At 35.9% G+C, this 27,183-nt stretch overlaps 1 protein-coding gene across 3 annotated transcripts; it reads right to left on the bottom strand.

Annotated features, from left to right (window-relative positions):
- RRM2B (ribonucleotide reductase regulatory TP53 inducible subunit M2B) lies at nucleotides 1–25,889 on the bottom strand. 3 transcript variants are annotated; one of them, XM_076005113.1, is made up of 10 exons: nucleotides 25,670–25,889; nucleotides 23,824–23,979; nucleotides 19,423–19,539; nucleotides 18,456–18,589; nucleotides 17,919–18,013; nucleotides 14,263–14,396; nucleotides 10,028–10,132; nucleotides 8,721–8,834; nucleotides 7,129–7,318; nucleotides 1–163 (listed from the first exon to the last, which is right to left on the bottom strand). In XM_076005113.1, exons 1-9 carry the CDS (start codon nucleotides 25,715–25,717, stop codon nucleotides 7,166–7,168), a joined length of 1,056 nt encoding a protein of 351 aa, XP_075861228.1. In that variant the 5' UTR covers nucleotides 25,718–25,889; the 3' UTR covers nucleotides 1–163; nucleotides 7,129–7,165. The 3 variants fall into 3 exon arrangements, with proteins under 3 accessions (XP_075861228.1, XP_012639781.1, XP_075861229.1); XM_012784327.3 differs by lacking the exon at nucleotides 1–163 and adding an exon at nucleotides 4,245–4,468; XM_076005114.1 differs by lacking the exon at nucleotides 1–163 and having other exon boundaries at nucleotides 4,932–7,318; nucleotides 25,464–25,889.
- Between the last annotated feature and the right edge of the window lie 1,294 nt (nucleotides 25,890–27,183).

The raw sequence follows: 27,183 nt of genomic DNA, 5'->3' as shown, positions 1-27,183 counted from the left end.
AGAGACAGTGAAGCATACCTTTCTACTCTCAGTACTTGGACATCAGTAATGATGAAAGAATATCAAGAACACTGCCCTTGACCACCACTCAGACAATTGAGTGAGCAACTGAAGGATGCTTCTTCCCCATTCTATGATTTCTGTGATGTGTAAACATGGTAACCTGGGGGAATGAACAGAGAACAGGATATGTGGTTGTGAGAATTGGCACAGGACACAGAAAGCCCAGATGCACAATGAGTGCTATCCTTCCATAAACAACTCACCTAGAAAGGTCACAGAAAACCAGGACAGCTGTGTTTCCATCGCAGGGTGGTGGTTCCTCACTGCCGCCCCATACTGCACCTCAACTCAGCCAGTTTTAACAAGTCAGTACCACCCACAACTATCTACAGTCACCTTGCCATGGTCCCATAATGCTCTACCTAGTCCCAGTCCTGATCAGCCTCACTTGTCCTGTCCCTCCCAAATCCTGACCCTGAGCATTTGGTAACCCCTACTCCAAAATCAGTCTGCTCCTGCCTCCCTCTGCTGCCTTCTGTTATCTTCAACAGGGCATGGCATTCCTCAGGGAACTCTTCTCCCCATGCAGCCCTCTCAAGGGAGGCTTTTATTTTCTCACTCCCATGGACCTCTCAGGTGCATGAGGGAAAGTAGGGCTGGAGTCCTCTTTGCTCCCACTGTCATCTCCAGACCATGGACACCCCTCTTGTTGTATCCCTGCTCTTTTGGGACCCACAGCTCAGCTACACCTCCTTCTCCTATTCTTCACTTTGTCCTCCAGACAGTACCTCTCTTTCACTAAAGATTTGAACACCTGGCTCTTGGGATCCACCCAAGGTGCAAAACGCTGGACTCTCAGTTCCTTGACATCCTCATCACTGATGAACTCCACCACTGTGCCTCAGCTGCCTTCTCCCACACTTGAGACGTCCTGAATCGCCAATTTCAGCATCTCACTCTGACCACAATCTCTTTTTCCAGAATGTTTGTTCAACTATTCCTTCAACCACAGTTCTTAGCCCTAATTGGAACCCCTTAGTCCTCTCACTCATTACTTTCTCCCAATCCATTAGCCTCTCTTCACGTCTCTTTGTATCCAGCTAAGGTTCCTCAATCCATCATATTACTAGTGGTAGCACTTATTATCAATACCCTCAACTCTGTTCCCCATCTGCATTTTACCATACATAGAAAAATCCCCAACCTTGTTATGAATGCAAGAATCCACTATGACTGTGCCCTCAACCTGTGAGATCTGAGGCTATCTCTGGGTAGTGTCAGAATAGAATTGGAGGATACACAGCTAGTGTATACCTCCACTGCAGAACTAATTGCTTGCTTGCAGGTAGGAAGAAATCCTCACATATTTGGCACAGAAGTCTTCTGTGTTGATTATTGTGGTGTGAGAGCAGAGTGAAAATGAGTTTTAAGGAGTTTTTTTTCCAGCTCATCTACAGACAAAATATTTCCAGTGTCATGCCACTGAACTACAGACACACCCCATCTCCATCCATCCACCTTCTCTAGCTTCCCTCCTGCTTATAATAGAGCAAGTGTCCTTCCTCCTGAGATCCAGCCCTCTGCCTGTGCTTCCAATCCTCTCCCCTTCTTAGGAGGCCTACATTGCCTTTATACACTCCTATTCTTGTTTTTGGCAAGACTGTCTTAATGAGTCCTCATCTCAAGGGATTTTCTCAGTCCCAACCCTTATTTTGGGAGTTTAGAATAGCCTGCTTTTTCAGCCCTGCAACATAGTGAATTTCTGGAGTCTCAGTTTCTTTTTGGTTTTTCTTGCAAACCAGACAATTCTTTCCTTAATTTCTCTCTTTCTTGTAATTCTTTGAGAAAAGCACCAATAATTTCTAACACTCTTATAACAGATGTCTTCATATGTCCCCCAGATCCACTATGCACCCCCACCAGGAAGCTGACCTGGATGGACCACATCAGCAGCTCCCTTGCCCACCTGCTGCTCCCAGTTGGGTTTGACTAATGAGGAGCCCTAGAAGGAGACAGGAGGCAAAGAGAACAAGGTGAGGGTATTTAATCCCTGGCTCATTCTCAGCAAAGTTGCCCTAGGCTTGCTGCCTCCCTCTAGCTGAAGTTCACACCTTGTTATGGCCACTCTCTGTTCACAATTCTCTCCCTCCAGTTTAAGTAACTACTCACTCACTTTTAACTCCTTCTGTGCAGGGATGGTAATAGCCCTCTAATTGGTAGCCCCTTAAACTGCACTATCTCCTATGGTTTCCTGCCCACAACTTTCTAAATTGTCCTTTTATCAAAGCCCCCTTGAATTGGCATCTATTTCTTGCTGGGCCCCTGCTTGATACACACATGAACCCCCTGATTCTTTCCAATTACTTTTTTTCCTTTCCTGTTTTAACTGGCATATTTTTGGTTGCAAATCGATAAACCTAATTTGGCCTATTTTAGGCAAAAAGCGGCATTCATTACCTTGATAATGAAACTATGCAAACAGGGCCTCTGGGGAGTTTAAAAACTGGAACTCTTTCTATAGCTTTGTCCTTAGAATAAAAGTGATCCTCCTTCTTCAGTTTCAATTAGAAAAACCCTAGGTAAGGGCCTGGCCCAGCCTGGATTACATGCTTAATGCTAAACTTAAACAAGTGGAATACTTACTGGTACTAGCAGTGCTGTGAGAACAACATGGTGGAAGTGGTAGCAGCAGTCCCCAGAATTAAATGGCTGTTAGTCCTAGATATTTTTTAATCACTCTGATTTTAATGACTCCACAGACAGAAACCACACATAAAAACTTGTTATCTTGGATTCTACTGCCAACCTCTTAGGTTATAGATTTGGGGCGCTTATAATGTCAAGTTTTTCTGACTCAGAATGTCTCTGTGTGTCCAAAGTCCACAAAAAAAAAAAAAGATATGGTCACCTCTTTGGGGAATAGGGATAGAGGTAGAGAGTAGAGAAGGTGTGAAAAAGCAATTGTGGAGAATGGAGATCAAGTTTCCTGGGAAATTGTAGTAGGATTGCCAGACAGTGCTGAGGTAATCATGAATTCATAGAGGATCTAATTTGCCTTTTTGTATTACTTCTCTAGCAGTGTTGGCTGCTGAGATACAAATATGGAAAAGCTAGACTTATATTTGTAACAGGGTCGGGATTTTCCTAGATTTTTCTATATGTGGTAAAATGCAGAAGAAGAACAGAGTTGATACTGGTATGAGTGCTACTACTAGTAATATGATGGATTATGGAATCTCAGCTGGACACAAAGAGACATGGAGAGGCTCATGGATTGGGAGAAAGTAGACGGGTGAGATGACGTGGGGAGAGGGTTTCCAATTAGGTCTAAGATCTGTGGTAGGGGAAATAGTTGAACAAAGCAATACAAATATGTGTTTGCATATACAAATAGCAAATACATACATTCCTTGATTAGGGTAGCCCTTGCACTTATAAAGAAACTTCCTTATTCAAAAAGGATATACGCAAAATGATGTAGCTATGATATACTTTATTTCAACATAGTAAACCAAAAAATAACAAAACAATTCCTTTCTTAAAAAAAGAAAAAAAATTCTGTACATGCAAGGTTGGCATGATTGGCCGTAACGTACTTCAACAAAAAAAAAAAAAAAAAAAAATTAGGTACTCCACATTTAATAAAGCTTTCTATACAGGTGGTAGATAGTAAATAACTTTGCGACCAGACATTTGGAAAAATCAAAACATAGTTTTAAAACAGAGTTAAGTACATAAGTTAAGAATATTGTGGCCTATTTATCTGTATAAAAAAACAATCATTCTTCAGTCTTCCACTTTCACATATCTTTTCTTTAACAGAGCTAAGCTCCAAATTTGAAGGATTAAATCTTTCTTCCTAAAGTGTCAGGAATATCACATTCTCCTTCAAACCTGTAGCTGTTTACAGAACAGACCATTTAAAGGGAAATGGTGGTTAACAAAGAGATTTCACTTCTGTGCCACTGCTCCAGATTCTGCTAGGGAAGATTTTCTGAGTTGGCTACCAATTTACTCAACTCACTTCAAAAACATTATACCTGATTATAGGCTTTACTTGGCTTTCATGCAGCCCATTAGCTTTATTATTGAAAATTAATTCATGACATTAGCCCTTAACTTAATCTGTACAAATGACATCTTTGAATTCTATGACAGTGATGTTAGCATATTTAAATGTAAAATTTTAATATTAATTTATTTTTAAAATATGCAAGTGGACATGTTTTCTCAATAATCACTTTTTCCATGCACAATTGAAAAATAAAATGGTGAAAGAGGCATAAAAATATGGATGTTCAAAAATAAGACAACTAGAAAAATTTCATATATCAAGATATGGCTGGGGTCAGTTTATAAGAATAACTGTTCATTATTGTATACACTGGACAGCAAAACCTAGCCCTGTCTGAAAGCACTGGATCAAACTGTCTTCCCAAGTCACTCCAGGCCATGATTCTACCTGCTGGAATGAAACATTTTTAATAAATACAAACTATCATAGACCTACAAGTTTTCATATTCCTAAATAATGAATTTAACTATTATAGAACAATTTAAATAGGTGTACTGTAAAAGAAAACAGTTGTAAACATACTCTTAATATTTTTTCTTTATCTGAAAGATAATATTAAAAAGAGATTCCACAATTTATTGATTCCTTAAGAACTAAGAACCAAAGCACTAAACATAATAAATAATGTGCAACCTAGAGGCCTGGAAAAGGATATAGAATACTTAATAATAAACCATATATAAATTATACATTATATATTAATTTTATAGTATATATTATATTTTATATAATACTTAAACAATATATAAATTATATATTAATTTTATATTATATTATAAATTATATTTTATATAATACTTAATAATAAATAATAAAGTAAAATACCAAAATTTTTAATGCATTAAAATTTTTAATGCATTAAAAATTCAGTATTTCAGTATTAAGACTTCTTCATTCAATTACAGTTAGATTTATTGCTATTATAAATAAACGTAACATTAAGGCACCTATTATTACCTACGAAAAAGTGTTGGATTCAAAACAAAGGAAATATGCACTGTGAAACTTTTTTCTTTCATTCTGATGTCATTACAGATATCAGTTTTAAATGTTAAATTTTTGCATGACAGTATATAAATATCTTTGAATATATTACCTAAATATAGTTCTTCAAGTGTTCCTCTATGATATTTTGATACATTAATGGGCATGATATTTTAATTAAAGTATGTAATACTTCAATCAATGAAGAAAGAAGCAAAAGCAAATCAAGATGGATGGGCAAAGGACTAAATATAAGAGACATGACAACCTCTTAAAAAAAATACTGTACAGACTATGTCTATGAGCGATCTTGACCAAATCATTTAACTTCTCTGAGCCTCACTCTTTCCATCTGTAATATTTCAATAATAACTGCTCTGTCAAGCTCATGAGGCTGTTGTGAGTTCAAATGAGATGATCCAAAAACACTTAGCAAACTGTGAAGCACTGCAGAAAGAAATGGTATTATCAAAGGCCAAAATATCTGAAGTTTCTGATAGTCTCTCTAATGTTAATAAAAAAGTTATAGCTTGTTCTTTTTGCATTCACTTGAGAATTCCCAGTTTTGATCAGTTAGATAGATATGGGATGAATGGAGTAAAAGCTTAATGCAAACAGAAATGCTCTAAGTTTTAGTTTCCAGAATTTTATAAAGTAGTTTGCTGTGAGTGTGGAACCACTAATTGATGGGTCTCAAGTTACCTTTTGACACTTCCAAAAATAAAGAGGGGGCTGACTTCTCAGGAACCTTGGCTCCTGGCCTTTCCTTAGTCTCCCCTAGAAAGACCTCCATCACCCTCACCATCTGCTATTGTGCAGCTAACATAGGTCCATTACAAGATCTCTCTCTTATATCAGCTTAAAAGAGTATTAAGAGCATAAATAAACACAGTCAAATGCTGGTACATTACTGAGTTTGGCATACATTTGCAATGGTTCAATAGTCCCCACCATGTTCTCTCTTTATTAGTTCATAAACTCTTCCTCTATGTATAAATTGTTCTAGGTCAGCCTTTTCCAATCTATGTTCTGAGGAACACTAGCTAGCTGAGATATTAACAGATGAAAACAGATCTATGTTAAGTAATCTGGAAATATGCAGGATGAGATAAGTTTATGTAACATTAGAATTTCTAAGTCTTTTTATATACTGACTGCACTTTTCTAAAGAGGAATGGAGTGTATAGCATTTCCCAAACTCATCTGACCACAGAATTCCTTTTTTCCCCTGCAAAATATCTAGAAGGGCTAATATTAATAGCTCTTAGAATATTCTTTGGAAAATGCTATTCTAGTCAATTCATCTTGGTTTTAAACATTCCAGTGCTAAATCTGACAATTGTTATCTTTTTAATTTCTGAAGGAGAAGAATAATTTTGCTTACAAGGTCAACTACCATAATAACGTCCTGGATTCCCCCCCATAAGTATCCTTCCTAAAGCAACTAAAAACTAAATATTCTTTACTACATATTGAAGAATTCAAAGAAGTTATTCTTGTGTTAAGGAGAATTATGATCTTTTTAAGAAAATCCTTATATTCCTCCCCTAAACATTAAAAATACAAAGATATAAATCTAGATTCTAGGACCTAGAATCACAATTACTTTGAGGAGATGAGAGTATTTTTTCACAATCTCATTGCAATTAACACTATCAATAATAATAATAATGACAATTACTAGTGGTAGCAGTATTGGCTAAGCACTTATTTTTGCATTTTAATCCTCATATCCACTCTATGAATTTAAGACCTACTATTTACTCCCATTTTAAAGATAAGTGCACTCAGGTTTACAGAGATTAACTGTCTTGCCAAAGGTCAAACGAGTAAGGGCAGAACCTTGAACTCATATCTGACCCCTCACTCTATGTTCTTAACTACTACATAATGCCACCTTATATTCCAGTGACAAAACAAAAGGACTTAGGTTACATTCTTGTTGTTAAACAGGAAAATTATCCAAATTGATTGGAATTTGGTTTTTGGATTTCCTTTTGATCAAACCACCATTCCTTTAAAGGATATACTTTAAGTTAAAAAAATAAAAATAGAGTGCTATTTACCAATGACAAGTTCATAGGGTTTTAAAAAGGGAGGTTTTTAAAAATCTGCATCCAAGGTGAAGACATTATCCGTGGTTTCTGCCATAACTGCAAAACGCTGGTACTCTGAAACTCGTTTCTCAAAGAAATTTGTTTTTCCTTGTAAAGAAATGTTTTCCATAAAATCAAAGGGATTTTCTGCCTGGAAAACCTGAAAAGAAAAGAAATGTTATTAAACATTCTGAAGACACCAAATTATATCCCACCAGAAGAGCAAAGATGGCAAAAACATAGCTCAGGTTTCCCAACACGTATCTAGTCACCTATAGGATCACATTATTCCCCTAAGATCCTGGTGGCACTCAAGACTGACTGAGTCAGCACTGAAGCCTGACAAATTTTAAGATGACTGAGATCAACTACTCATCTCTTCAAGAAACTATACTAGCATCTCTGGTATTCTAAGAAATAGAAAGAAAAGAAAAAAACTGTTTCAGGAAATGAGATATTTAATGCTAACCAAATGAAAATGTTCTCACAACTGGAAAGATGCAATATACCACAGAAACCATGGGCATTTTTCATAGGCATTACTATTGGATAGTTACATGTACATGATACTACAAAATGTTAAATTACTAACAATCTACTATTGTCCTAAATATATTTCTTAGTTCATAAGAGAATAATCAACAAATTGACATTATGGGACCATGGATCAGGGAAGACAGAATAAATGTTATCCATAGTGACTAGATGTTTCCAAACAAAAAGTGGGACAAGTAATGAGAAGAAGCTTTTTTACTACTTCAGAATTCAAGAAGCAGACTTGGAGATACAGCTTGATGGATACTATGGGATATTTCACTGATTCACAAGGGGTAATAAAAGGGGATTTCTGAATTTAGGAGTATCCCAGCAGGGAATATGACTACCAGAGATAAGAATATATTCGGGTAAACCAATTTTTAAACAGGCAGAGTATCTGAACAGACAAAAAGACATTTCTTCAAAGAAGTTATATAAAAGGCCAATAAGCACATGAAAAGATACTCAACATCATTAACCATTAGGAACATGCAAATCAAGACCACAATGAGACACCACTTCACACCCACTAGAATGGCTATAATTTTAAAAAAACAGATACGTTTTGGAGAGGATATGAAGAAATTGGAACCTTCATACACTGGCAGGAATATAAAATTATGCAGCTGCTTTGGAAAATGGTCTGAAAGTTCTTCTAATGATTAAACATGAGTTACTATATGACTCAACAGTTTCACTCCTAGGTATACACTCAAGAGAAATGAAAACATGTTGACAAAATACTTGTACATGAATGTGCATAGCAGTATTTATTATATCTAAAAAGTGAAAATGATCCCAAAGTCCATCAACTGATGAATGGATAAATAAAATTTGGTATATCTATACAATGGAATATTATTTGGTCATAAAAAATGAAGTACTGATATATGTTACAACATGGATGAACCTTTAAAAAAATCATGCTATGTGAAAGATGCTCTCAATAAAATATATTTTAGGGGCCTCACTTTATTATTAATATAATATCTTAACTAGTAATAATACATTTTTAAAAACCTCACCTTCGAGAATCCAAGTTCCACAAGTAATCTGTCAGCTACAAACTCAATGTACTGTTTCATCAAAATGCAATTCATTCCAATGAGCCCAACTGGCAAAGCTTCTGTTAAAAACTCCTGGGATATAAACAAAAACAGAATAAAGTACAAACAAAACAGTAAATAACTATGTATTTTCCAAATAAAAGACTGGTTTAGTTTTATAAATTTTCTAAGACATTGATTTTGTTCAAGGAAAGTACATGAGGATAAATTCTTTCCACCTGGCAAGTGATGTCCATCTGATTAAAAATGTTTGGGGTATTACTATTCACATTATTTCACATTTTCAAAGAGCCAAAAATAAATGCAAACTAATACCAAATTACTGGATTTTTAAAAGCAGCATATATAGGACCTGGATTCAAATGCTTGCTCAATAGAAAAAAGGAGATGTTTGTTCTGAAATATCTAGAAAAAGATTCAAAGATTTTCATGAGAAGCATGACTATAAGAGGGAGCTGGGAAAGAGGGAAAATTCAATTAACAAAGAATGTGAGAAAAAATAAAAATAGATCTGGGAGTTGGGAGATAAATTTTCATATGTAAGCCAATCCTATTGAAAGACAGTGATAGATTTTTAATAGAGGAAAAATAAAAACATTATTAACCACTTGGATTTAGTTCTCAAAATGATTAAAGATACCAAAATGCATTCTATACCGTTTTCCCCTTCCAATGTGAAAACTATGCCTATTAAACTATGCATTGTTAAAAAATAAAAGTTAAAAAAACTATTTTATTTTTAAACTAGTTATTTAGAATCATCAAAACACTTCCTAAGTGGAGCATCTAGTAAAAAATCTTTACATACTACATATTAAATTTTACTATTCACTAATCCATTTACTTATTCATTCTATGAACATTTGGTATATTCTTCAAGCTAGGTAACTTGCTAGGTTATTGAAAATACAAAACAAATAAGAAACCATCACTGTCTTCTAGTCACATAATAAATATATAAAGTTCCAACAATGCAAATATTTTGTTATAGGATGAAATTTGACAGATAGATTAATGAGACAGAAAAATAGCCCTGAAACAGATTTTAGTATGCATAAAATCTTAATATGTATTAAAGACTGACTTATAACCCTTATTATAAATTGACATAATAATTGCAATATATCATGTATTGGTACTGTCAGATTGACCATACAGAATTGCTGATATTTGTATTAACCTACAAAATTACAATTTCACATGAGTCAACCTAACAAATATTAGAGAATGAGAGATGGGCTAAACACATAAACTTCCCTACTTACCTGCTCAATTTTGACAGCCTCAACAATGATCTCCCTGACCCTTTCTTCTGAAGGCTTGTTTACTAAGTATTGAAACATCAGGCAAGCAAAGTCACAGTGAAGTCCCTAAAATAGAAGAAAAACGCATTGTCAAAAAATTTTAATCAGCTATTCACACAGAATGATATGTCAAGTGTCATATAAAGTAGGTTCTAGGAATACAACACAACATGGAACTTCTGAAAAATGGAGGAATGATTAATAGGGCTAGGAACTTCCTTCAAATTTCATTAAACACCAAAACAATAACGTAGAATGAAAATTTTTCAATGCCGGCAAAGCTTAGTTCATCAACATTAAAGGAGAATCTATAAACAAATAAAATCTGCATCTGAAAGCATTCCAGAAAGGAAGATAAAGGCTGAAATGAAAATACATTAATTTTTATATTTCAAAAAAATTAAGGATTCAAAAATGGTAGTATTTAAATAAGATGAAACTCAGAGATTTCAAAGCACATTTTATTAAATACAAATAGCTCAAGATAAAAATGTATTCAGCACAATGAAAATGAAAACTGAAGAATGATGAATACTATTTGAAGCCACATAAAGCAAAGATGACATTGCAGATAACTCAAAAGAAAAAAACGTGTGAAATACCCCTGAGAACAGAATGGTTATCCAAATACAACAAACATTATAGAATTTAAAGTAACTGGAGAACAGACCAAGGAGATTCCACCTATAATAATTAGGATTCCAAAACATAGAATATATAGTAAAAAGCTGAAAACTAAAAGAAGAAAATTTTCAAAAATTCAAAACAAAAAAGAGAATGAGGTCAGATATAGAAATATGATGGAACACCCCAAAAAATTAACAATTAAAGCCGGGCGCGGTGGCTCACGCCTGTAATCCTAGCACTCTGGGAGGCTGAGGCGGGCGGATTGCTCAAGATCAGGAGTTCGAAACCAGCCTGAGCAAGAGTGAGACCCCGTCTCTACTATAAATAGAAAGAAATTAATTGGCCAACTAATATATATAGAAAAAATTAGCTGGGCATGGTGGCGTATGCCTGTAGTCCCAGCTACTCGGGAAGCTGAGGCAGGAGGATCGCTTGAGCCCAGGAGTTTGAGGTTGCTGTGAGCTAGGCTGACGCCACGGCACTCACTCTAGCCTGGGCAACAAAGCGAGACTCTGTCTGGAAAAAAAAAAAAAAAATTAACAATTAGAGATTGACAATAGCTGAAAGATGTTAAAGTGTTGATTAAAACTGACAGCTAGCTACCCATTATAGAGACAAATAAATCAAAGGTTGGTACTCATAATTGTTAAATCAATAAATAAATACAATTGATTTTGAAGTTTAAAGCAATTCCAATCAAAATCCAATGAGAATGTTTTTAATTCAAAAATTAATCTGGAAGAATAAATGGGAAGAACTTTATAAGGACATTTTAAAAAGTAAAGTTTTGAGATTTATCCTACCAGTTATTAAAACATATAAAGCTACAATGATTAAAATAGTCTTGTTATGGCATGAAATCTGATAGATCAATGAGGCAGGAAAAACAGCCATAAAACAGATTTTATTAGTATAATAAAACCTTAATATACAATAAAGAACACAAGTCAATGGAGAAAAGATGGATTACTTAACAAAGAGAATTGGAAAAACTTCCAAGAGTGTTTGAAATAAATTAAGTTAAATTATAACTTATTCTATACTATATTATATTTATACTAAATTCTACACTTACACTAAACAAATTCCAATTGCGTTAGAGAGTTAAATGTTAAAAAGCCAAGATGAAAATACATGTGACTATTTAACTTACCTCTGGAAGTGGATCACATAAAACTTAAGGTTTTATATGTTAAAAGAACAAACAAAATTAAAAAGCAAGGGACAAACTGGAAAAATATTTGAAATAAATGTAAAAAAATCCATATTTTATATTATATTCATACAATAAATATAACAAATTCAATAAATAAATACTTATTGAAAGAGCCAAATCACTATACACTGGGAATATACCAATGAACAGGGCAAACATGACTCCTTCTTTTAACAATTACAGACTACTGCATAAATAACTCTAAAATATTAAGAGCACTTATAGTTAAATAAGGAAAATGTTAATATCACAACAGAAATAAAGGCAAAAGATAAAAACAGGTAACTAAAAAAATACAAATGACTAAAATCGTTAAGAAAAAAATGTTCTAGGTAGTAATGAAATAAATACAAATAAAACCAATAAGGAGACACCAATTACCCCTACCAAACTTGTCAAATATTTAGCGAATTAACCTAAATTCTCATGAGGATATGATAGAAAATGTTCATATACTGCTAGGTGGGGCTGAAAATTGCTATAAAATTTCTGGAAAGAAATCTGCAAATTAAGTATGAATGGCCTTATAATCTAGTAATTCATGCTTTTTACAATCCAGTTTAAAAAATTATATAAAGTTGGGAAAAAGCTTATATAGAAAGACATTAATTTCATACTATAACTGTTCAAACAAAAAACCTGGAAACAATCTAAATTTCCAATCATGGAATAGTCAAATAAATGATACATTCATGCACTATTATAGTTTATTACATATCTAACAAAACTACTGTTTTCAAAAATGCTTGATATCATATAAAAATGATCACAATAGGCCGGGTGCGGTGGCTCATGCCTGTAATCCTAGCACTTTGGGAGGCCGAGGCGGGTGGATTGCTCAAGGTCAGGAGTTCGAAACCAGCCTGAGCGAGACCCCGTCTCTACCAAAAATAGAAATAAAGTAATTGACCAACTAAAAATATATATACAAAAAAAAATTAGCTGGGCATGGTGGCGCATGCATGTAGTCCCAGCTACTCAGGAGGCTGAGGCAGTAGGATCGCTGAGCCCCGGAGATTGAGGTTGCTGTGAGCCAGGCTGACGCCACGGCACTCACTCTAGCCTGGGCAACAAAGTGAGACTCTGTCTCAAAAAAAAAAAAAAAAAAAAATGATCACAATATTTTGCTAAGTGAAAAAAGAACATCTCAACTCATAAAAACATAAATGGCAAAAATATGATGTTTATATATCTAAATAGATTTAAATGTAGAAAAAAGTCTAAAAAAATACAATAGTAAATGCAGTTATCTGTGTGTTGAGATTGAGTAATTTTTTATTCTCTTAACTCTCTATTATAATCATATGACAGTTCTAATAAAAGTTATTAGAAATTTAAAGGCATGAAATAGTAAAAAGTAATTAAACAAAGCATTTTATGGTGTTTAAAAAGTACTTTCACATATACTGTTTTATTGCATTCTAAAAAAACTCTGTTAAGTTTTTTAGTTGAAGAAACCAAGGTTCAGAGAAGTTAAGGATCAGTGTAGGCAATAAAGGTGAACTAAATGGCTGTAATGGGCCAAACATTGAGAACAGAAAGATAAATAAGGAGAGGTCTCTGTGCTAAGATGCTTAGGGTCTAGCGGAGGAGAAAGATAAGAAGTGCAATACATGTTATGAACTCTAAGACAGGGAAAGGTTCAGGTTTTAAAGGGATACATACATAAAGGAAGAGTGGTCAATTTTACCTAACTGGATCAGGTAAGATATGAGTTGCCTCTTATGAGAAGGTGCTCCAAAAAAATGTGAAAAAAGTGGTAAGAAAGATGAAAAGGGTATCGCAGGCAGAGAGAGACAAGATTTAGTTATTGATTAGATGTGGCTGAAAAAGAAGAGAAGTAATCTAAAATGACTCCTAGATTTCAAATTGGACGATTGGATAGAAGTAGAGACACTCAGTGAAATAGGAAAAACAGAAGAAAGAAGTTGTTCTGGAAAAAAGATGATGAGCTTGATTTTTGAAATAATAGTTTTGAGATACCTTCCAACATCTAACATGTACTAGAACATATGAGTTTGGAGCTCAGGAAAGAATATCTGACACAAAGATAAAAATTTGGGGAGTTATAAGCATTTACATGGTAACTGATTCCATGGGAATAAATAAAATCAGTGAATCAGTGAGGTCAAGGTGGGAATCTAGGAAAACGCCGATACTTAAGGATGGGTAGAGGAGATTGGAGAAGAGGAAAATGCAGTGTCTTAAAAGTTAAGGAAAAAGTGACTTCCTATTTTCTTTTAATTACCAAGATAATTGTGTCACTATAGCATTTTCCAGGAGAAAGAAAAATAAATGAACATGAAATATGAATACAAATATATTATAAATAGGAAAACATCTCATTTCTTACTTCATCTCTGCTGATGAGTTCATTGGAAAAAGTGAGTCCAGGCATAAGACCTCTCTTCTTTAGCCAGAATATAGCAGCAAAAGATCCCGAGAAGAAAATTCCTTCTACAGCAGCAAAGGCCACCACTCTTTCCCCTAGGAGACATAAAATAGTTTCATTTTCTAAAATATCACATACTGCAGACATTTATAAGTTTATATAGATTTTATTTTACAATAAATACAGCAACTATTTTGCTAAGAAACAAAATATACAAGTTAGTGCCATAGCCAAGGGACTTCAGAGGAGAAAATGTGCCACCTCTACCTACTAGAACAGAAAAGTATGTCTACTTCAAATCCTATATCCAACAATGGACTCCTGTAGGTCTTGGTGTCTGGACAAAGGATGGCCTTCTATACTCAAAAAAATAAAAAAAGTAATTTCCCTGTGCATCATATGTGCTTATGAGTGGAAGTACATGCAAATGAGTGCAGTATGTGTACATACATGTGTGTGTACTGAAGTGGAGAGTAGAAGGTGGACTTTATGACAAATGTCTTTCTCTGGGAGGAGGGAAGGTTGCTGAGGTTTATATTTTTAAAAACCTGTAGTATCTATCTTACAGTCTAGCTATAAACATTTCAAAAACATATTCCCATGCTGAAGATAATAAATATATCTATTAGATAAAATGTCCCATCATATAAGCAAAAATACTATCTTCTGCTAAACAAATAAGGGCCAATTAATTTGAAAGGTTACTCACTGTTAGGCAAGGACTTTGCAGAAGCCCATCTCCTAAAATGTCTATAGTAGCATCATATCTGTAACACTACCCCTGGGGGATGATTATAGGTCTAACACAAAAGGTCACTCAAAAGTCCCTTATGTCATCACACTGCACATACTTGAGAGAAGTATTTATATATGTAGGTCTTTCTAGGGAGTTTGTGAGGTAAAGGCAGCTGAGTGCTTGAGTGAACTACAGACCTTTTTTCATAGATGACATCATGGTTTATATCTCAGTATTTGTCATAGGACCAAACACATAGAAGTCATGTAATAAATATTCCCTGAACTGAATCAATGGAAACTACATAAGTACTAGATAATAAAAGATATTAAAACCCATTCTACAGAAACTCCAGAACTTTGATGCAGAAACTGAGTATTTGTAAGTTCCAGAACAAATGTAATTATAATAAATTTCAAAAAGAAATATGACTAAGTTTAACTATTTCTGGCTATCTCTAAATAATGTACTGGTTTGTCCTTGTTCTTTTCCCTGATTATATTAAACAAACCAAATCAAAACAAAACAAACCAAGATAACTCAATTATACAAAATATTTGGTAATCCAAATTGTCTATTAATAGCCTAAAAAATGAGAAAAACTTCTAAAGTATTTTATTTTGACAGACAATTTAAAAAGTCATTTTGGAAAAAAATATAAAAGAAATAAATTAAGTAAGTATTTATTGAGTACCTATCATGTAGAAGGAACTAAGAGAGAGAAGAATCTTTACTATGGTAGATGCTAAATAGTTAAATATAATAATAATAATCACTATGCTTAAGATAGAGATTTGTCATTAGTTTAACATATAGCTTACTATATATAATAGATAGTTACAATTGATACATTTTTAATTGACACTAAGTTAATGTCATAAGGACAATTATCTGTAAGGGAAGCAGACTATAATTAACTACAAACATAGTGAATTCTAAGAGGAAAATTGTTATTTTAACCATACTGTGCATTCATGTGAATACTAAAAAATGAAAATCATAACAAATAGTTATAGAAGGTTATTCTTTTTCAGAGAGGATTAAAAGATTATAAGAAGTAAATTTTACAAAGTTTTATAAGTATATGTGAAATAAAAAGAGACTTCTAGAACATATCTTCTAAAATCTATAATGAATGTAAAGGCCTTGTGATTTGTTTTAGCGAGGGGTAAGTAGGATATATTCTAAGATACAGCTGACCTCTATGATGCACTTTAAGATTATATACCTAGTAGATTTTGAGGGTTTGAAATATAATTTTATTACATATATTAAGTTTTAATCTATATATTTTTAAAGTTTTTAAAAAATATTTAAAAAACTAAACAGTATGTCTCAATGCTTTAAAGACTACACAGATACATAATTAGGAATCTTTAGCTCTACAGGACTGAATCTCCTTATAACACATAAACCTTAAAACAGACTGTGAAATAAATAAAAAAGCCTATAAAAACTAGTGAAAAAGTTAAAAATATACGAAAAATGAACAGTGGTTTATTTTAACTTGGGAATTTTTTTCTTTGTTCTATTTTCCAGTTTTTCCTTAAAGTGTTTATTATTTTCATAGTTTAAAATTAAAACAATAAACCCAAGAGGAAAAACAAAAAACTTTAAAACAAACTAATGATTTTTTTTAAGGAGTATTGTTAGGTACCTTTCATCTAAAAATAAAGGATTATAGAAGTCTGGATGTAAGGAAAGAATAGTTTACTATACTGGGTCTCACTCCGTGCAAAAGTCACCAAGAAGGTCACCAAACACATTAGGCAAAGCTCTAGGCCCGATGAAAGAGCTGTTTTTGTCAACCTAAAGCTACTAATGGTGCAGGTGATAAAACCAGTTCACAAAACAGCATTTCTTCAGCTGGTTAAAGTACCAGTGTGTGGCAAAGCAAGACAATATTCCCATGTTATTGTCTTTTAGCTCCACTCCAAAAAAAGGAGTCCTACCAATGTGTTCCATCTATTCTACACCTTCTACATCATTTTGAACACATCCTTTCCTTTGAGACCCTAAATTAGAACCCTAAAGTAGGGTCTGCCTTGAAATTAAGCAATTTGGAGAATCTAACTAGAGCCCTTTATGTGGTTACATGGTGACTGCCACCCTTCTCCGTTTTCTCTATTTTTGGTTATCTTTGTTGGGTAGTTCATGAAATACATGCTTTCTGTGAGCCTGTTCATCATTTTCCATCAGTACCTATTCATACTAATATTTTCAGTGCATATTGAATACTTTGATATTTCCCTTCTTTTTTTCTCTAAAGCCAATGTTTCCCAAAGTGTGCTTCTTAAATCTCTGTGAGGGAATCAGTTGGGTATAAAATGCAGATTCCTCAGTCCCACCTGGGCCTCCTGAATCCTCTTTGGTGAAAACCACCAGTATTCTGCAGGGTTTTTCCACAAATTCTCTAGATGACTTTTATGCACATTGAGAACCACTGCTTTTCTCATTCTTGAAATGAACTGAAGGCAATGCAAACATACCTGTTTCTTCTCTGATATACTACATGCTTGCCCATACATGTACTACATCACTGGTTCTCAGGTGTGGTCCAGGAGTCCCTGGGAGTTCCACAGATCCAGGAGATCTGTGAGGTCAAAATTGTGGATCGCTATACTACTTGTTAGATTCTATGTGACTAACTCTTATTTATCTGTCATTATACACTGACATCTTAACTTTCTAACTTTCAACTTATTAAATAGAATAGATAACAGCTTTTTTTAAACTACCGGCTTCTAATTAATTATTAGGAATAATGATTTTGATAAAGGTGCATGCTGTAACTTTGAATAGTACTGGATAGTCGCACTTTGTATAATAGTGTCATATCACCCAAGGCAAATTTGATCACATAAAAATTAAAGCTACATACCAAAAGTAGCTTTTCTATCTGCTATCCATCGCAAGGCCCAATCTGCTTTTTTCTTAACACATGGCATTGTTTCAATTGCATTAAATAAAAATTCCCTGTGAAGGCAAAAAAATTAATGACAAAGTTATTTTTCTTAATCAGAGAAATTAATTAGCTTAATCAGAGATAATAACTGTACCTCTGATATGCTACCAGATCTATAGATTTTCTATATTTTGCATGTCTGTAAAATATAGAAATGAAACTCAAATTAATGGTTTGGATCTAGTCTGATACAAAATCAACTAAATTTGAAGATTTAATTTCTAAACAGAATGTGCTAATGAAGTTTTTAAAGATACAATGTCTAAAGATTAACTGGTTCTATATAAGTTTTTTTTTTAACCCAACATATTATTAAGCAATAGAAAATATTATCCTCACAAACCTCCATATTTGCATACTCTTTTCTTAACATTTACTTGTGGAATAAATTGTGTTCTTAACATAATCAATCAATAAGAAAAATCTTTGTAAATAAAATCCCAGCAGTAATACCTTTTCTTGGGATCTCTGATGTAAGTGTCTATTAGCAAACTGTACATCTCTGAGTGAACATTCTCGATGAGAATTTGAAAGCCATAGAAACAACGAGCCTCTGGAACCTGTACCTCCTGACTAAAGCGCTCCACCTAAGAAAATAAGGGAAACAGATATATCCAGTTCTATGGATATAACTAAGCACTGGGTTAAAAACTACAAATCAGAATTTGGACATCAGAATTATCATTTAAAAATTGCTTGTCATGCAACGAACAGGTCAGAAAGACCTTATGGGTTATTTTAAACAGTATCTTAAGCAGTATTGTTTATCCATCAATCCTCCACAGTAAATTAGTTGCATAATATATTCTTATGCAATTAAATGAACTGATCTGTTAAGTGGAGATACTGTCTATAGAGCCAAATAAATTCTACAACATCTACCAAAAATAATGATTTTGCTCTAGTGGTACTGGAGCATATGAAAGAGGTTGGGGCCAGGGAGAGAGTAATTTAGTCTTTTTTTTTTTTTTTTTTACAACAGTAGATAGATCTAAAGTCTCTTGTAGTTCATGGTGAAAGTTCATCTTTCTATTCTCTTTAACAAGAAATTATGACTCCTGATCAACCATAATAAAGTTTTAAAATAGGAAGCCAGAACCCAGTGTTCTATAACAGAGCTCTGGAGGGTTACTAAGGTGCAGGTTCTCTATTAAGATTACTCTCTGGGGGTAACCAGTCAAACTTATGTTAATGCATTGTAAGTAGTTTTGATTGGTATAATTTACACTTGATTTCATATTTTGCTGGTCAAAAGACAGAAATATATCCTTTCCTCTGACACTTCATCAAAAAAGCATTTTCAAGAGTTAAGCTTCATCTAGTTCATTTCTTAGATATCTTTTTTTCGGGCTTAATCTAATGATTTTACTGACATTATTATCAATAAACTGCTGAATGGGAACAAAAACAAAAATCTTACCAAATTTTCATTTACAATTCCATCACTGGCTGCGAAAAAGGCTAAGATGTGAGAGATAAAATACTTCTCATCTGATTTAAGTTTATTCCAGTGAGGGAGATCCTTTGATAAGTCGACCTGGAATAAAAAGATTTTTGAAAATTTTAATTTGAAGTTAAATTCTTCTCAAAGTGTTAGTTTCTTATTTCTTTATAGTGTAACTAACTTCCACTACAAAGTTAAGTAAACTGCAGAAAAGGAAAAATGTTAACATTACAAAGAAATAAAACATTATGTTAATAATAGTATATTATATTCAGGATTTTTGCTAAATAAATTATAGCTGCTCTGGAGGATGGGGGAGATCCAGGTAATTATGTGAGATGAGGGATTTGTTAATTTGTTACACTATAGTAACCATTTTACTATATATGTAGCTTATCATGTTGTATACCTTAAATATACATAAAATTTATTTTTAAAAAACTTGAATCAATGAATCAAGTTTTCTGGATAATTGAGAAGCTGGCCAGAATGTACTTATAAAAAAATACATATATATATATGGTTTTTTTTGTGTGTGTGTTGTTTTTTTTTGAGATAGGGTCTTGAGCTCTGTTGCCTAGGCTAGAGTACAAGTGAATTCATCATAGCTTACTGCAACTTCAAACTCCTAGGCTCAAGCAATTCGCCTGCCTCATTCTCCCCAAGTAGCTGGGACTACAAAGGTGAGCCATCATGCCTGGCTAATTTTTTGTAGAGATGAGGGTCTCAATAAGTTGCCCAGGCTGGTCCCAAACTCCTGCCCTCAAGAGATCCTCCCACCTCAGCCTCTCAAAGTGCAGGATTACCAGTGTGAGCCACTATGCCTATAATTAAAATTAACACAATCTAGTGGTACTGCAGCAAATGAAAAAGGTAAAAGGTGGGGAAAGAGTAAAAACCAGTCAAGAAGGAATTGAAGTGAATAAAGTAACAATTTCAACAGCCATTGCTCTAACATTTTACATAATATTTGTTACTATGTTGTTAAGACAGATAATTAGGCACTTGTTAACCAATTGTAGCTACTATTCTACTGCCAAGTAAAGTACTTTTATACTCAGAAGTAATGTTGGGTAGGTTGTTAACAACCTGGGTTTTAAAGCAGTTGATAGGTATGGCTTCCTCTGGGAATAGAAATATTTGTGAAAATGTTTATTAGAACTAGTTCTTGGAATTAAGAGAGATGCACTTGACAAAACCTACAATATGAAAATTATCTTTACATGTACCTTATTGCCTAAATTAGCAGCTTATTGTCTATAACAGCTCTGGCTGCTATAACAAATTACCACAGACTGGGTGGCTTAAACAACAAACATTTATTTCTCACAGTTCTGGAGGCTGGAAGCCCAAGATCAGGGTGCCAGCATGGTCAGGTTCTTGGTGAAGGCCCTCTTCCAGGTTTATAGATGGCTGCCTTCTCACTGTGTCCTCAGATGGCAGAGAAAGAGAGATTATCTCTCTCATATTCTTATAAAGGGCAGTAATCCCGTTCATGAGGGCTCTGCCTTTATGTAATTATCTCCCAAGGCTTCAAACCCCACCTTCAAACACCACCACATTGGGAATTAGGGCTTCAACATACAATTTTGAGAGATACAAATATTTAGTTCATAGCTCTTGTAGATATTATTTTATTATTATATTATTATCTTACAAAGATCTTTGAGTATGTTTCACAATAACTTCATAAATATTTGAAATATGTAACCGTCCTTTGTCTTTTGCCCTTCCTTTATTTATTCTAACAAAGACTCATCCATCTCTTTAACCTTTCCAAAAAGGTCTAATGTTCCATTCTTTTAATCATTTGTGTTCTTTTCTAAAACCCTTTTCCCATTCATATATTCTTTAAATTTTTGCTGAACAATTACTACATGCCAGACACTATTCTACGTACTGGGGATACAATGGGGCAGGAAGGGGGAAATATTTGTCTTCTTCCTTTAAAATATGTAAGCTAAAAATCACCTTCTGTTCTATTAGAGCTCAATTTAGGTTTAACTGGAAGATGTCTTCTTAGTTCTTATGTATTATACTCCTGATATTAAATTTTTTTCTTCTGTGAAAATTTAATATTATCATGTGCTTTCTCTAAAATATTAAACTATCTGTTTGAACACTCAGTTGCAAAAGGTCTTATACATTTTATTCATACTACATTGATCATATTTCCTTACAGAAAGTTAAATTTTCCTGCCAGCTTTATCTCAATTGAGAAAATTCTCAATTTCACCATCTAAATATTGATTCCAAACTAGCTATCAGAATTGTCTGAGTGGCTTTAAAAAAAAAATCCCAAACCTCAGATCTTTTATCTTCTGAATCAGGGTTTCTGTTAATCAGCCACATTTAAGAATTAAGCTTAACCATTAATAAAACAGTGGCATTCTTACCCCTAAATCTATTAAAATAAAAATATTAAAATGCATCATAAAAAATAATGGAGTCTAAGGTTGATTAAATGGTAACTTAAATAATTTGTTTAAATGAAAAATATGTGGAGCTAAAAATGTGTTTGACTTCCTTTCCAAATGTGTACTTGAATCTTCCTCAAAGCTACCTATAAAATATGCACTGACCTGTATATTTTGGCTTTTAAAAATCAGTGTTCTTAGTCATAGTAAAACATATATTCCATTTGCTAAAAGATGCAAGTAATGTCTAAATGAATTTCAAGAAACCAAGAATCACAAGTACCTTTTAAACATGATGAATGAAAATGCCACCTGTGTACTCCACTTGTTCTCTAAACCATATCTAATAAAAAACCTCCTTAAACCCACAGACAGTTAGGGATAGCCAGGTGTGTCAAGTGTTATGACACAGTATGAAAATACTCAGTGTTTTGGTTTAGTTTTTTTTACTCTACATGTCAATTATAACAAAGATGTTGACAATATAACAACAAAGATTGGTAAGTGGGTAAAATTAGTGTAATAGAAGTCTTCTGATTTCTAGGTTAAATCTCCCCCCTTCTATGTATAAAATAATAGTTTACATTTATTTAATACTAAGTGCCAAGTACCATTTTAAACATCTCATTAATCCTCATAACAACCCAAATAGTCAAGTACTATTAGCTTAATTTACTAATGAGGATACACAGAGAGGTTAAGCAATTTTCACAGTTCCACAGCCATTAAGTAGCAGAACAGGATTTGTACCTAGGCAGTAAGCCCCCAGACCCTGCATTCTTAACAGCATGTGTTTATGTGTATAGAATCAATATCTTGAAAAATACATCCAAATATATCTGTCCAAATACAGACATCTATCTATAGAGATACATATACAAACATACAGAGCAAGAGTGATATGCAGGTATCAATGATCGTATTTAAAGATGAAGATAATAACTATTTGTTCCGTTAGACTACAGAGCAATCATTTGCATGAGCAACTGTCCTTACCAAACCAGCAAGTATTTTGTCATTTGATATGTTCACCTAACTCATTTCCTTGGTAGAACTAACAGAAAGCATTCTAGAGAGGATCTGCTGGGGGCAGCTATGTCAGGTTTGATGTGGCTGGGGCAGGGCCAGAATGGGAGAAGCACTGTGAATTCAGCCTGGCAGACTCAGGAGTGAATGCACTGCCTGGATGGTCAAAGTCTTCATGTGACAGCTTCTTTTGTCCAATCACATAAGTCTCTCAATTGAAAGCAGGGGCCCTAAGACATTCACTCTTATTTTTTGACTATAGCTGCAATTTTATTTATTCTGCTCACCTAAGTAAAGACTAGTCATATATTTGGTCATGGAAAACTAAGTCTGTTTAAAAATAGAAAATGCTGGCCAGGGCAGTGGCTCATGCCTGTAATCCTAGCACTCCGGGAGGCTGAGGCGGGAGGATCGCTCAAGGTCAGGGGTTCAAAACCAGCCTGAGCGAGACCCCGATTCTACTAAAAAATAGAAAGAAGTTAATTGGCCAACTAAAAATATATAGAAAAAATTAGCCAGGCATGGTGGTGCATGCCTGTAGTCCTAGCTACTCGGGAGGCTGAGGCAGAAGGATTGCCTGAGTCCAGGAGTTTGAGGTTGCTGTGAGCTAGGCTGATGTCACGGCACTCTAGCCTGGGCAACAGAGTGAAACCCTGTCTCAAAAAAAAAAAAAAAAAAAAAGTTCTAAAATATATTGGAAGTAAAAATCTAGCAGAATGAAATGTCATTTTTGCAGCAGGAAACTTGTTTATAGACAGTAGTCTAAACCAAAACATTGGAGAACACTTGTTTAGTCTCAGGATTTCCAAAACTTATTTTCTACAACTGATCTTATTCAATGTATCTTTTAAGTTAAAAATTTTCAGTATCCTGTAACACAGAAGTGAACACTGTACTATAGGACATGAATGCTGATGAAGGTGATGCCACATACCTCTTCTGCTGTCCAGAATGATGCTTGTGCCTGTTTATACATTTTCCAGATATCAGGGTACTGGATTGGAAAGATGACAAATCGGCGAGAACTCCTTTTTAGGAGTGGCTCTTCATTTGACATCGCTTCATTTTCATTGGTATCTGAAGATAACCTCTTTGAAAAATAAAGCACAAAACCCCTTTTTTTGTAGACATTTCCATTTTATTTATACCTAAAGATACATCTGGGGAAGTTAGGGAGACAGCATACGTTTGAGAGCCAGTCTGGATAAGTTGAATCCTTACTGTTATCTGGTAGCTAGCTAATACTGTTTGGTCAGTTGTGTGACCATAGGAAGTTACTTACTTTGAGCCTCAGTTTCCTCAGTTGTAAAACAATACCTACCTCACAGCTTTATTCTCATGATTAAAAGTGCTTTAAAAAGAGCCTACTGTACAGTAAGCACTCAAAAAAAATAAATATTGTAATTATTGCTAGACCCATAAATGTCATGGTGGGCAAATTTCTAAGTTTCTGAACAAAATGTCCCTTTGGTACCTCTCTCATATAGAATGCTGGCATAAACTACTGTTATAAAACACTTTTTAGTTTTAATGTTTTTGTTGGACCAGATGCTTACTAAAATTCATTCTATATGTAAAATTCTGTCTCTGTCTTTATGGGTCTGTATCATTGAGATGGGGATAATAAAATTTAACTTCAGGTGTTAAGCCTGAATGACTGCTGATGCCATTAGCACAAGCAGAAAAGTCTGAATTTTCCCATTTGAGTGGAGAAATTGGTACTAAATGTATTTGTTCCAAACGAAAAAGAAAAGTTTGAGGGATATGTACAATGTTAATTAGTTACTAAATGCTTCAAAATAAAATAAAATTCCAAACCTAGAATCTACAACTTTGTAAAGAAATGTAGGGCTAAGCATCAATCTCTGTGAGCTGAAACTTATTTCCTCCAAATCTGGACAGTATTAAAGATATCACACAAGTATTTTTCTTGTTCATAAACGGTTTAGAAGTATTTGCAAAATAAAGGTATGAAAATTACTGAGCAACAATTTAAACTACTATACAACCCTATAGTCTAACGAATCCCAGTTTACTTACTGTTATTACAGACTTCTATTAGCATAGAAGCAGAGAGGATGATCAAGTTAACTTGGGTTTATTATGTATCTACATACAATATTTGTGGCACTTTGCATAAAGCATTTTACTTTTCTGTGAGGGAAGTAACGCCTCCACCGTACAAATGAAGCGACACCCCAAAGATTCAGTTAATTGAGTAGCCTGGTTTGAGCAAAACTGGCCTCCTAACTAATTTTTTTTTCATTGTTGGGCGGTTATGAGGATTTTGCGTCCCCATTCTACCTGTCATTTCTACCTATCCACCTGTGTCAACTTCCACAAGCGTCCTCCCAGAGATGGTACGCATGTCTCCAGTGGTTCCGCCACCGTCCTCTTCCCTTGCCTCCGTCCCCCAGGCCAGGGCTCCAGAGCAGGGAAGGAAGGTCGAATAGCTCGGGGCGGACAGACGAGGGGATAAGCCTCACACTACGCGAGGCCTCAGAGCGTAGTCCGGGCAGGCCCCGGGGCGGCGCGGCGCTGCGGGGCGGGGCGGAAACCCGACTCTGTCCTCACCCGTCTCCGAGGACTGCCTCCCCAGCGCTCGCAACCACCAAACCAGGCTGCGGAGAGGGCGCGCGGACGGCCCCGCGCCGGGTTTCCGACCGCAATGAACAAACTTTGCTACAGCGATCCTGCGACTTGCAGGTCGCCGCAGCAACCTGCAATCTGTAGGCCAGGTGTCACTGTAGGGCGGGGAATGAAGCGACAGCAACATTTACCTCATCCAGCTCGGGCCTGGCCGCTTCCGGCCTTTCCGGGTCGCCCATCGCGCAGACTCCGCCAGAGCTGCCGGAGCTGAGTGAACTGAGAGCCGCAACCACGTCCAACCGCGACGGGACTCAGGTGGCCCGCAGGTCCGCCCCGCCCCCAGCTGGAGGGACGCGTCCTAACCCGGCCCGCCCCGCGGCGCTGACCCGACCCAGCGTTCGGGTCTGCCCATTGAGGGGCTGTCCTGCGCCCGCCTCCTCCGCCTCAGGGCTCCGCCTACCTCGCCGCCCCGCCTCCCCACCGCGCCTTCTGCAGACTAAAGGATTCTCCCGCCTCGGCCAGCCCCGCCTCACTCCAATGTCGGGTTCCTGTTCCCATTCCTAGTGTCGGCCTTGCTAGTGAGGGACAGCCTCTGCCATGGACCGCCCCTCCTGCTCCAGCTGGCCCCACCTCACCGCTTCGGCCCCGCCTCCCGCCTGCCCCCTGAGCAATTCTCGGTGCGCCGGCCGGCCCCGCCCTCCCCGGGGCCCCGCCCTCCCCGGGGCCCCGCCTCCTCCCCTCGCACCTCTCCCGCCACCCCCTAAGGGAGTGTTCGTGCGCCCTCCGGGCCCCGCCCACAGGCCTCAGGGCCCCGCCCCCTCCCCTCGCCCCCTTCCCGCCTGCCCCCTGAGGAGCCAGCCAAGCCCGCCGGGCTTCGCCTCGCCGCCGACAGCTTGAGGGACCCGGCCTACGGCCTGGTGCCCGCCCGGGGTTCTACTCTCCTGATACAAGAGGTGCCCGGCATGCCAGGTCAAGATTCCCCAGCTAGCCCTCGTGCCCAGGAACATGGTATGTTGCGCTAACTCGGCCTGACCTCAGAGACCAGGTGAGAACGCGCTACTGATGTGTGAATTTGGGGGGCGGGGTGGGAGAAAGCCACACCGTCTAAAAATTACTGAGGAAAAAGGCTGGCTTGTTTTGTGTTTAAGCAACCGAAAAGAGGAAGTGGTTAGGGGGAAAGTGTGTGTGTGTGTGTGTGTGTGTGTGTGTGTGTGTTTGTGAGAGTGAGTGTGAATGGGGCTTGAGTGAGGAGGGGAGGGAGAGACCACTAAATTCAGGAAAATATTTTGAGACCTCTGTGAAATTGTTTCAGCAAACTAAGCTTTTAGTAATATTTATTGAAGTCTTACAGGCACTATACTAAGCACCTTATGTGAGTTAATTTAGTTAATCCTCAGAACATCTCTGTGAGGTAGATGGAGCAATTTTCCTCACTTTACAAATGAAGAAACTTGAATCTTAGGAAAAGCAATTGAAGTTATCCAGCTGAAAAGTAGTAGACGCCAGCGTCTCCTTGCTACATGCTCTTGTCCAGGCCATCAGTTTGCTCTTGGGTAATGTAATGGCAGTAGACAATGGCTACTGAGGGTGACAGTGATTTGGTTGAATTACTCAATATAGCCTTCTCTTAGGGGAACTAGCTAAAGATAACTACAACAGGAAGAAAAAAACAGTTTGGTCTAGCAAAAATAAGAAAGAGATTTGT

The sequence above is a fragment of the Microcebus murinus genome, chromosome 7 (genome assembly GCF_040939455.1).
Source record: "Microcebus murinus isolate Inina chromosome 7, M.murinus_Inina_mat1.0, whole genome shotgun sequence".
NCBI lineage: Eukaryota > Metazoa > Chordata > Mammalia > Primates > Cheirogaleidae > Microcebus > Microcebus murinus.
The sequence above is the reverse complement of the archived record's forward strand: the minus strand, read 5'-3'. Positions and strand labels throughout refer to the sequence as shown.

Bases quoted from the DNA above. Each gene is read 5' to 3' on its own strand.
- RRM2B (XM_076005113.1), bottom strand. From the start codon at position 25,717: ATGGGCGACCCGGAAAGGCCGGAAGCGGCCAGGCCCGAGCTGGATGAG. The intron at 23,980-25,669 runs GTAAATGTTGCT...TATTTTTCAAAG, and splicing joins CCAGGCCCGAGCTGGATGAG to AGGTTATCTTCAGATACCAA. The intron at 18,014-18,455 runs GTATTACTGCTG...TTGCCTTCACAG, and splicing joins ATCAGAGATCCCAAGAAAAG to GGAATTTTTATTTAATGCAA.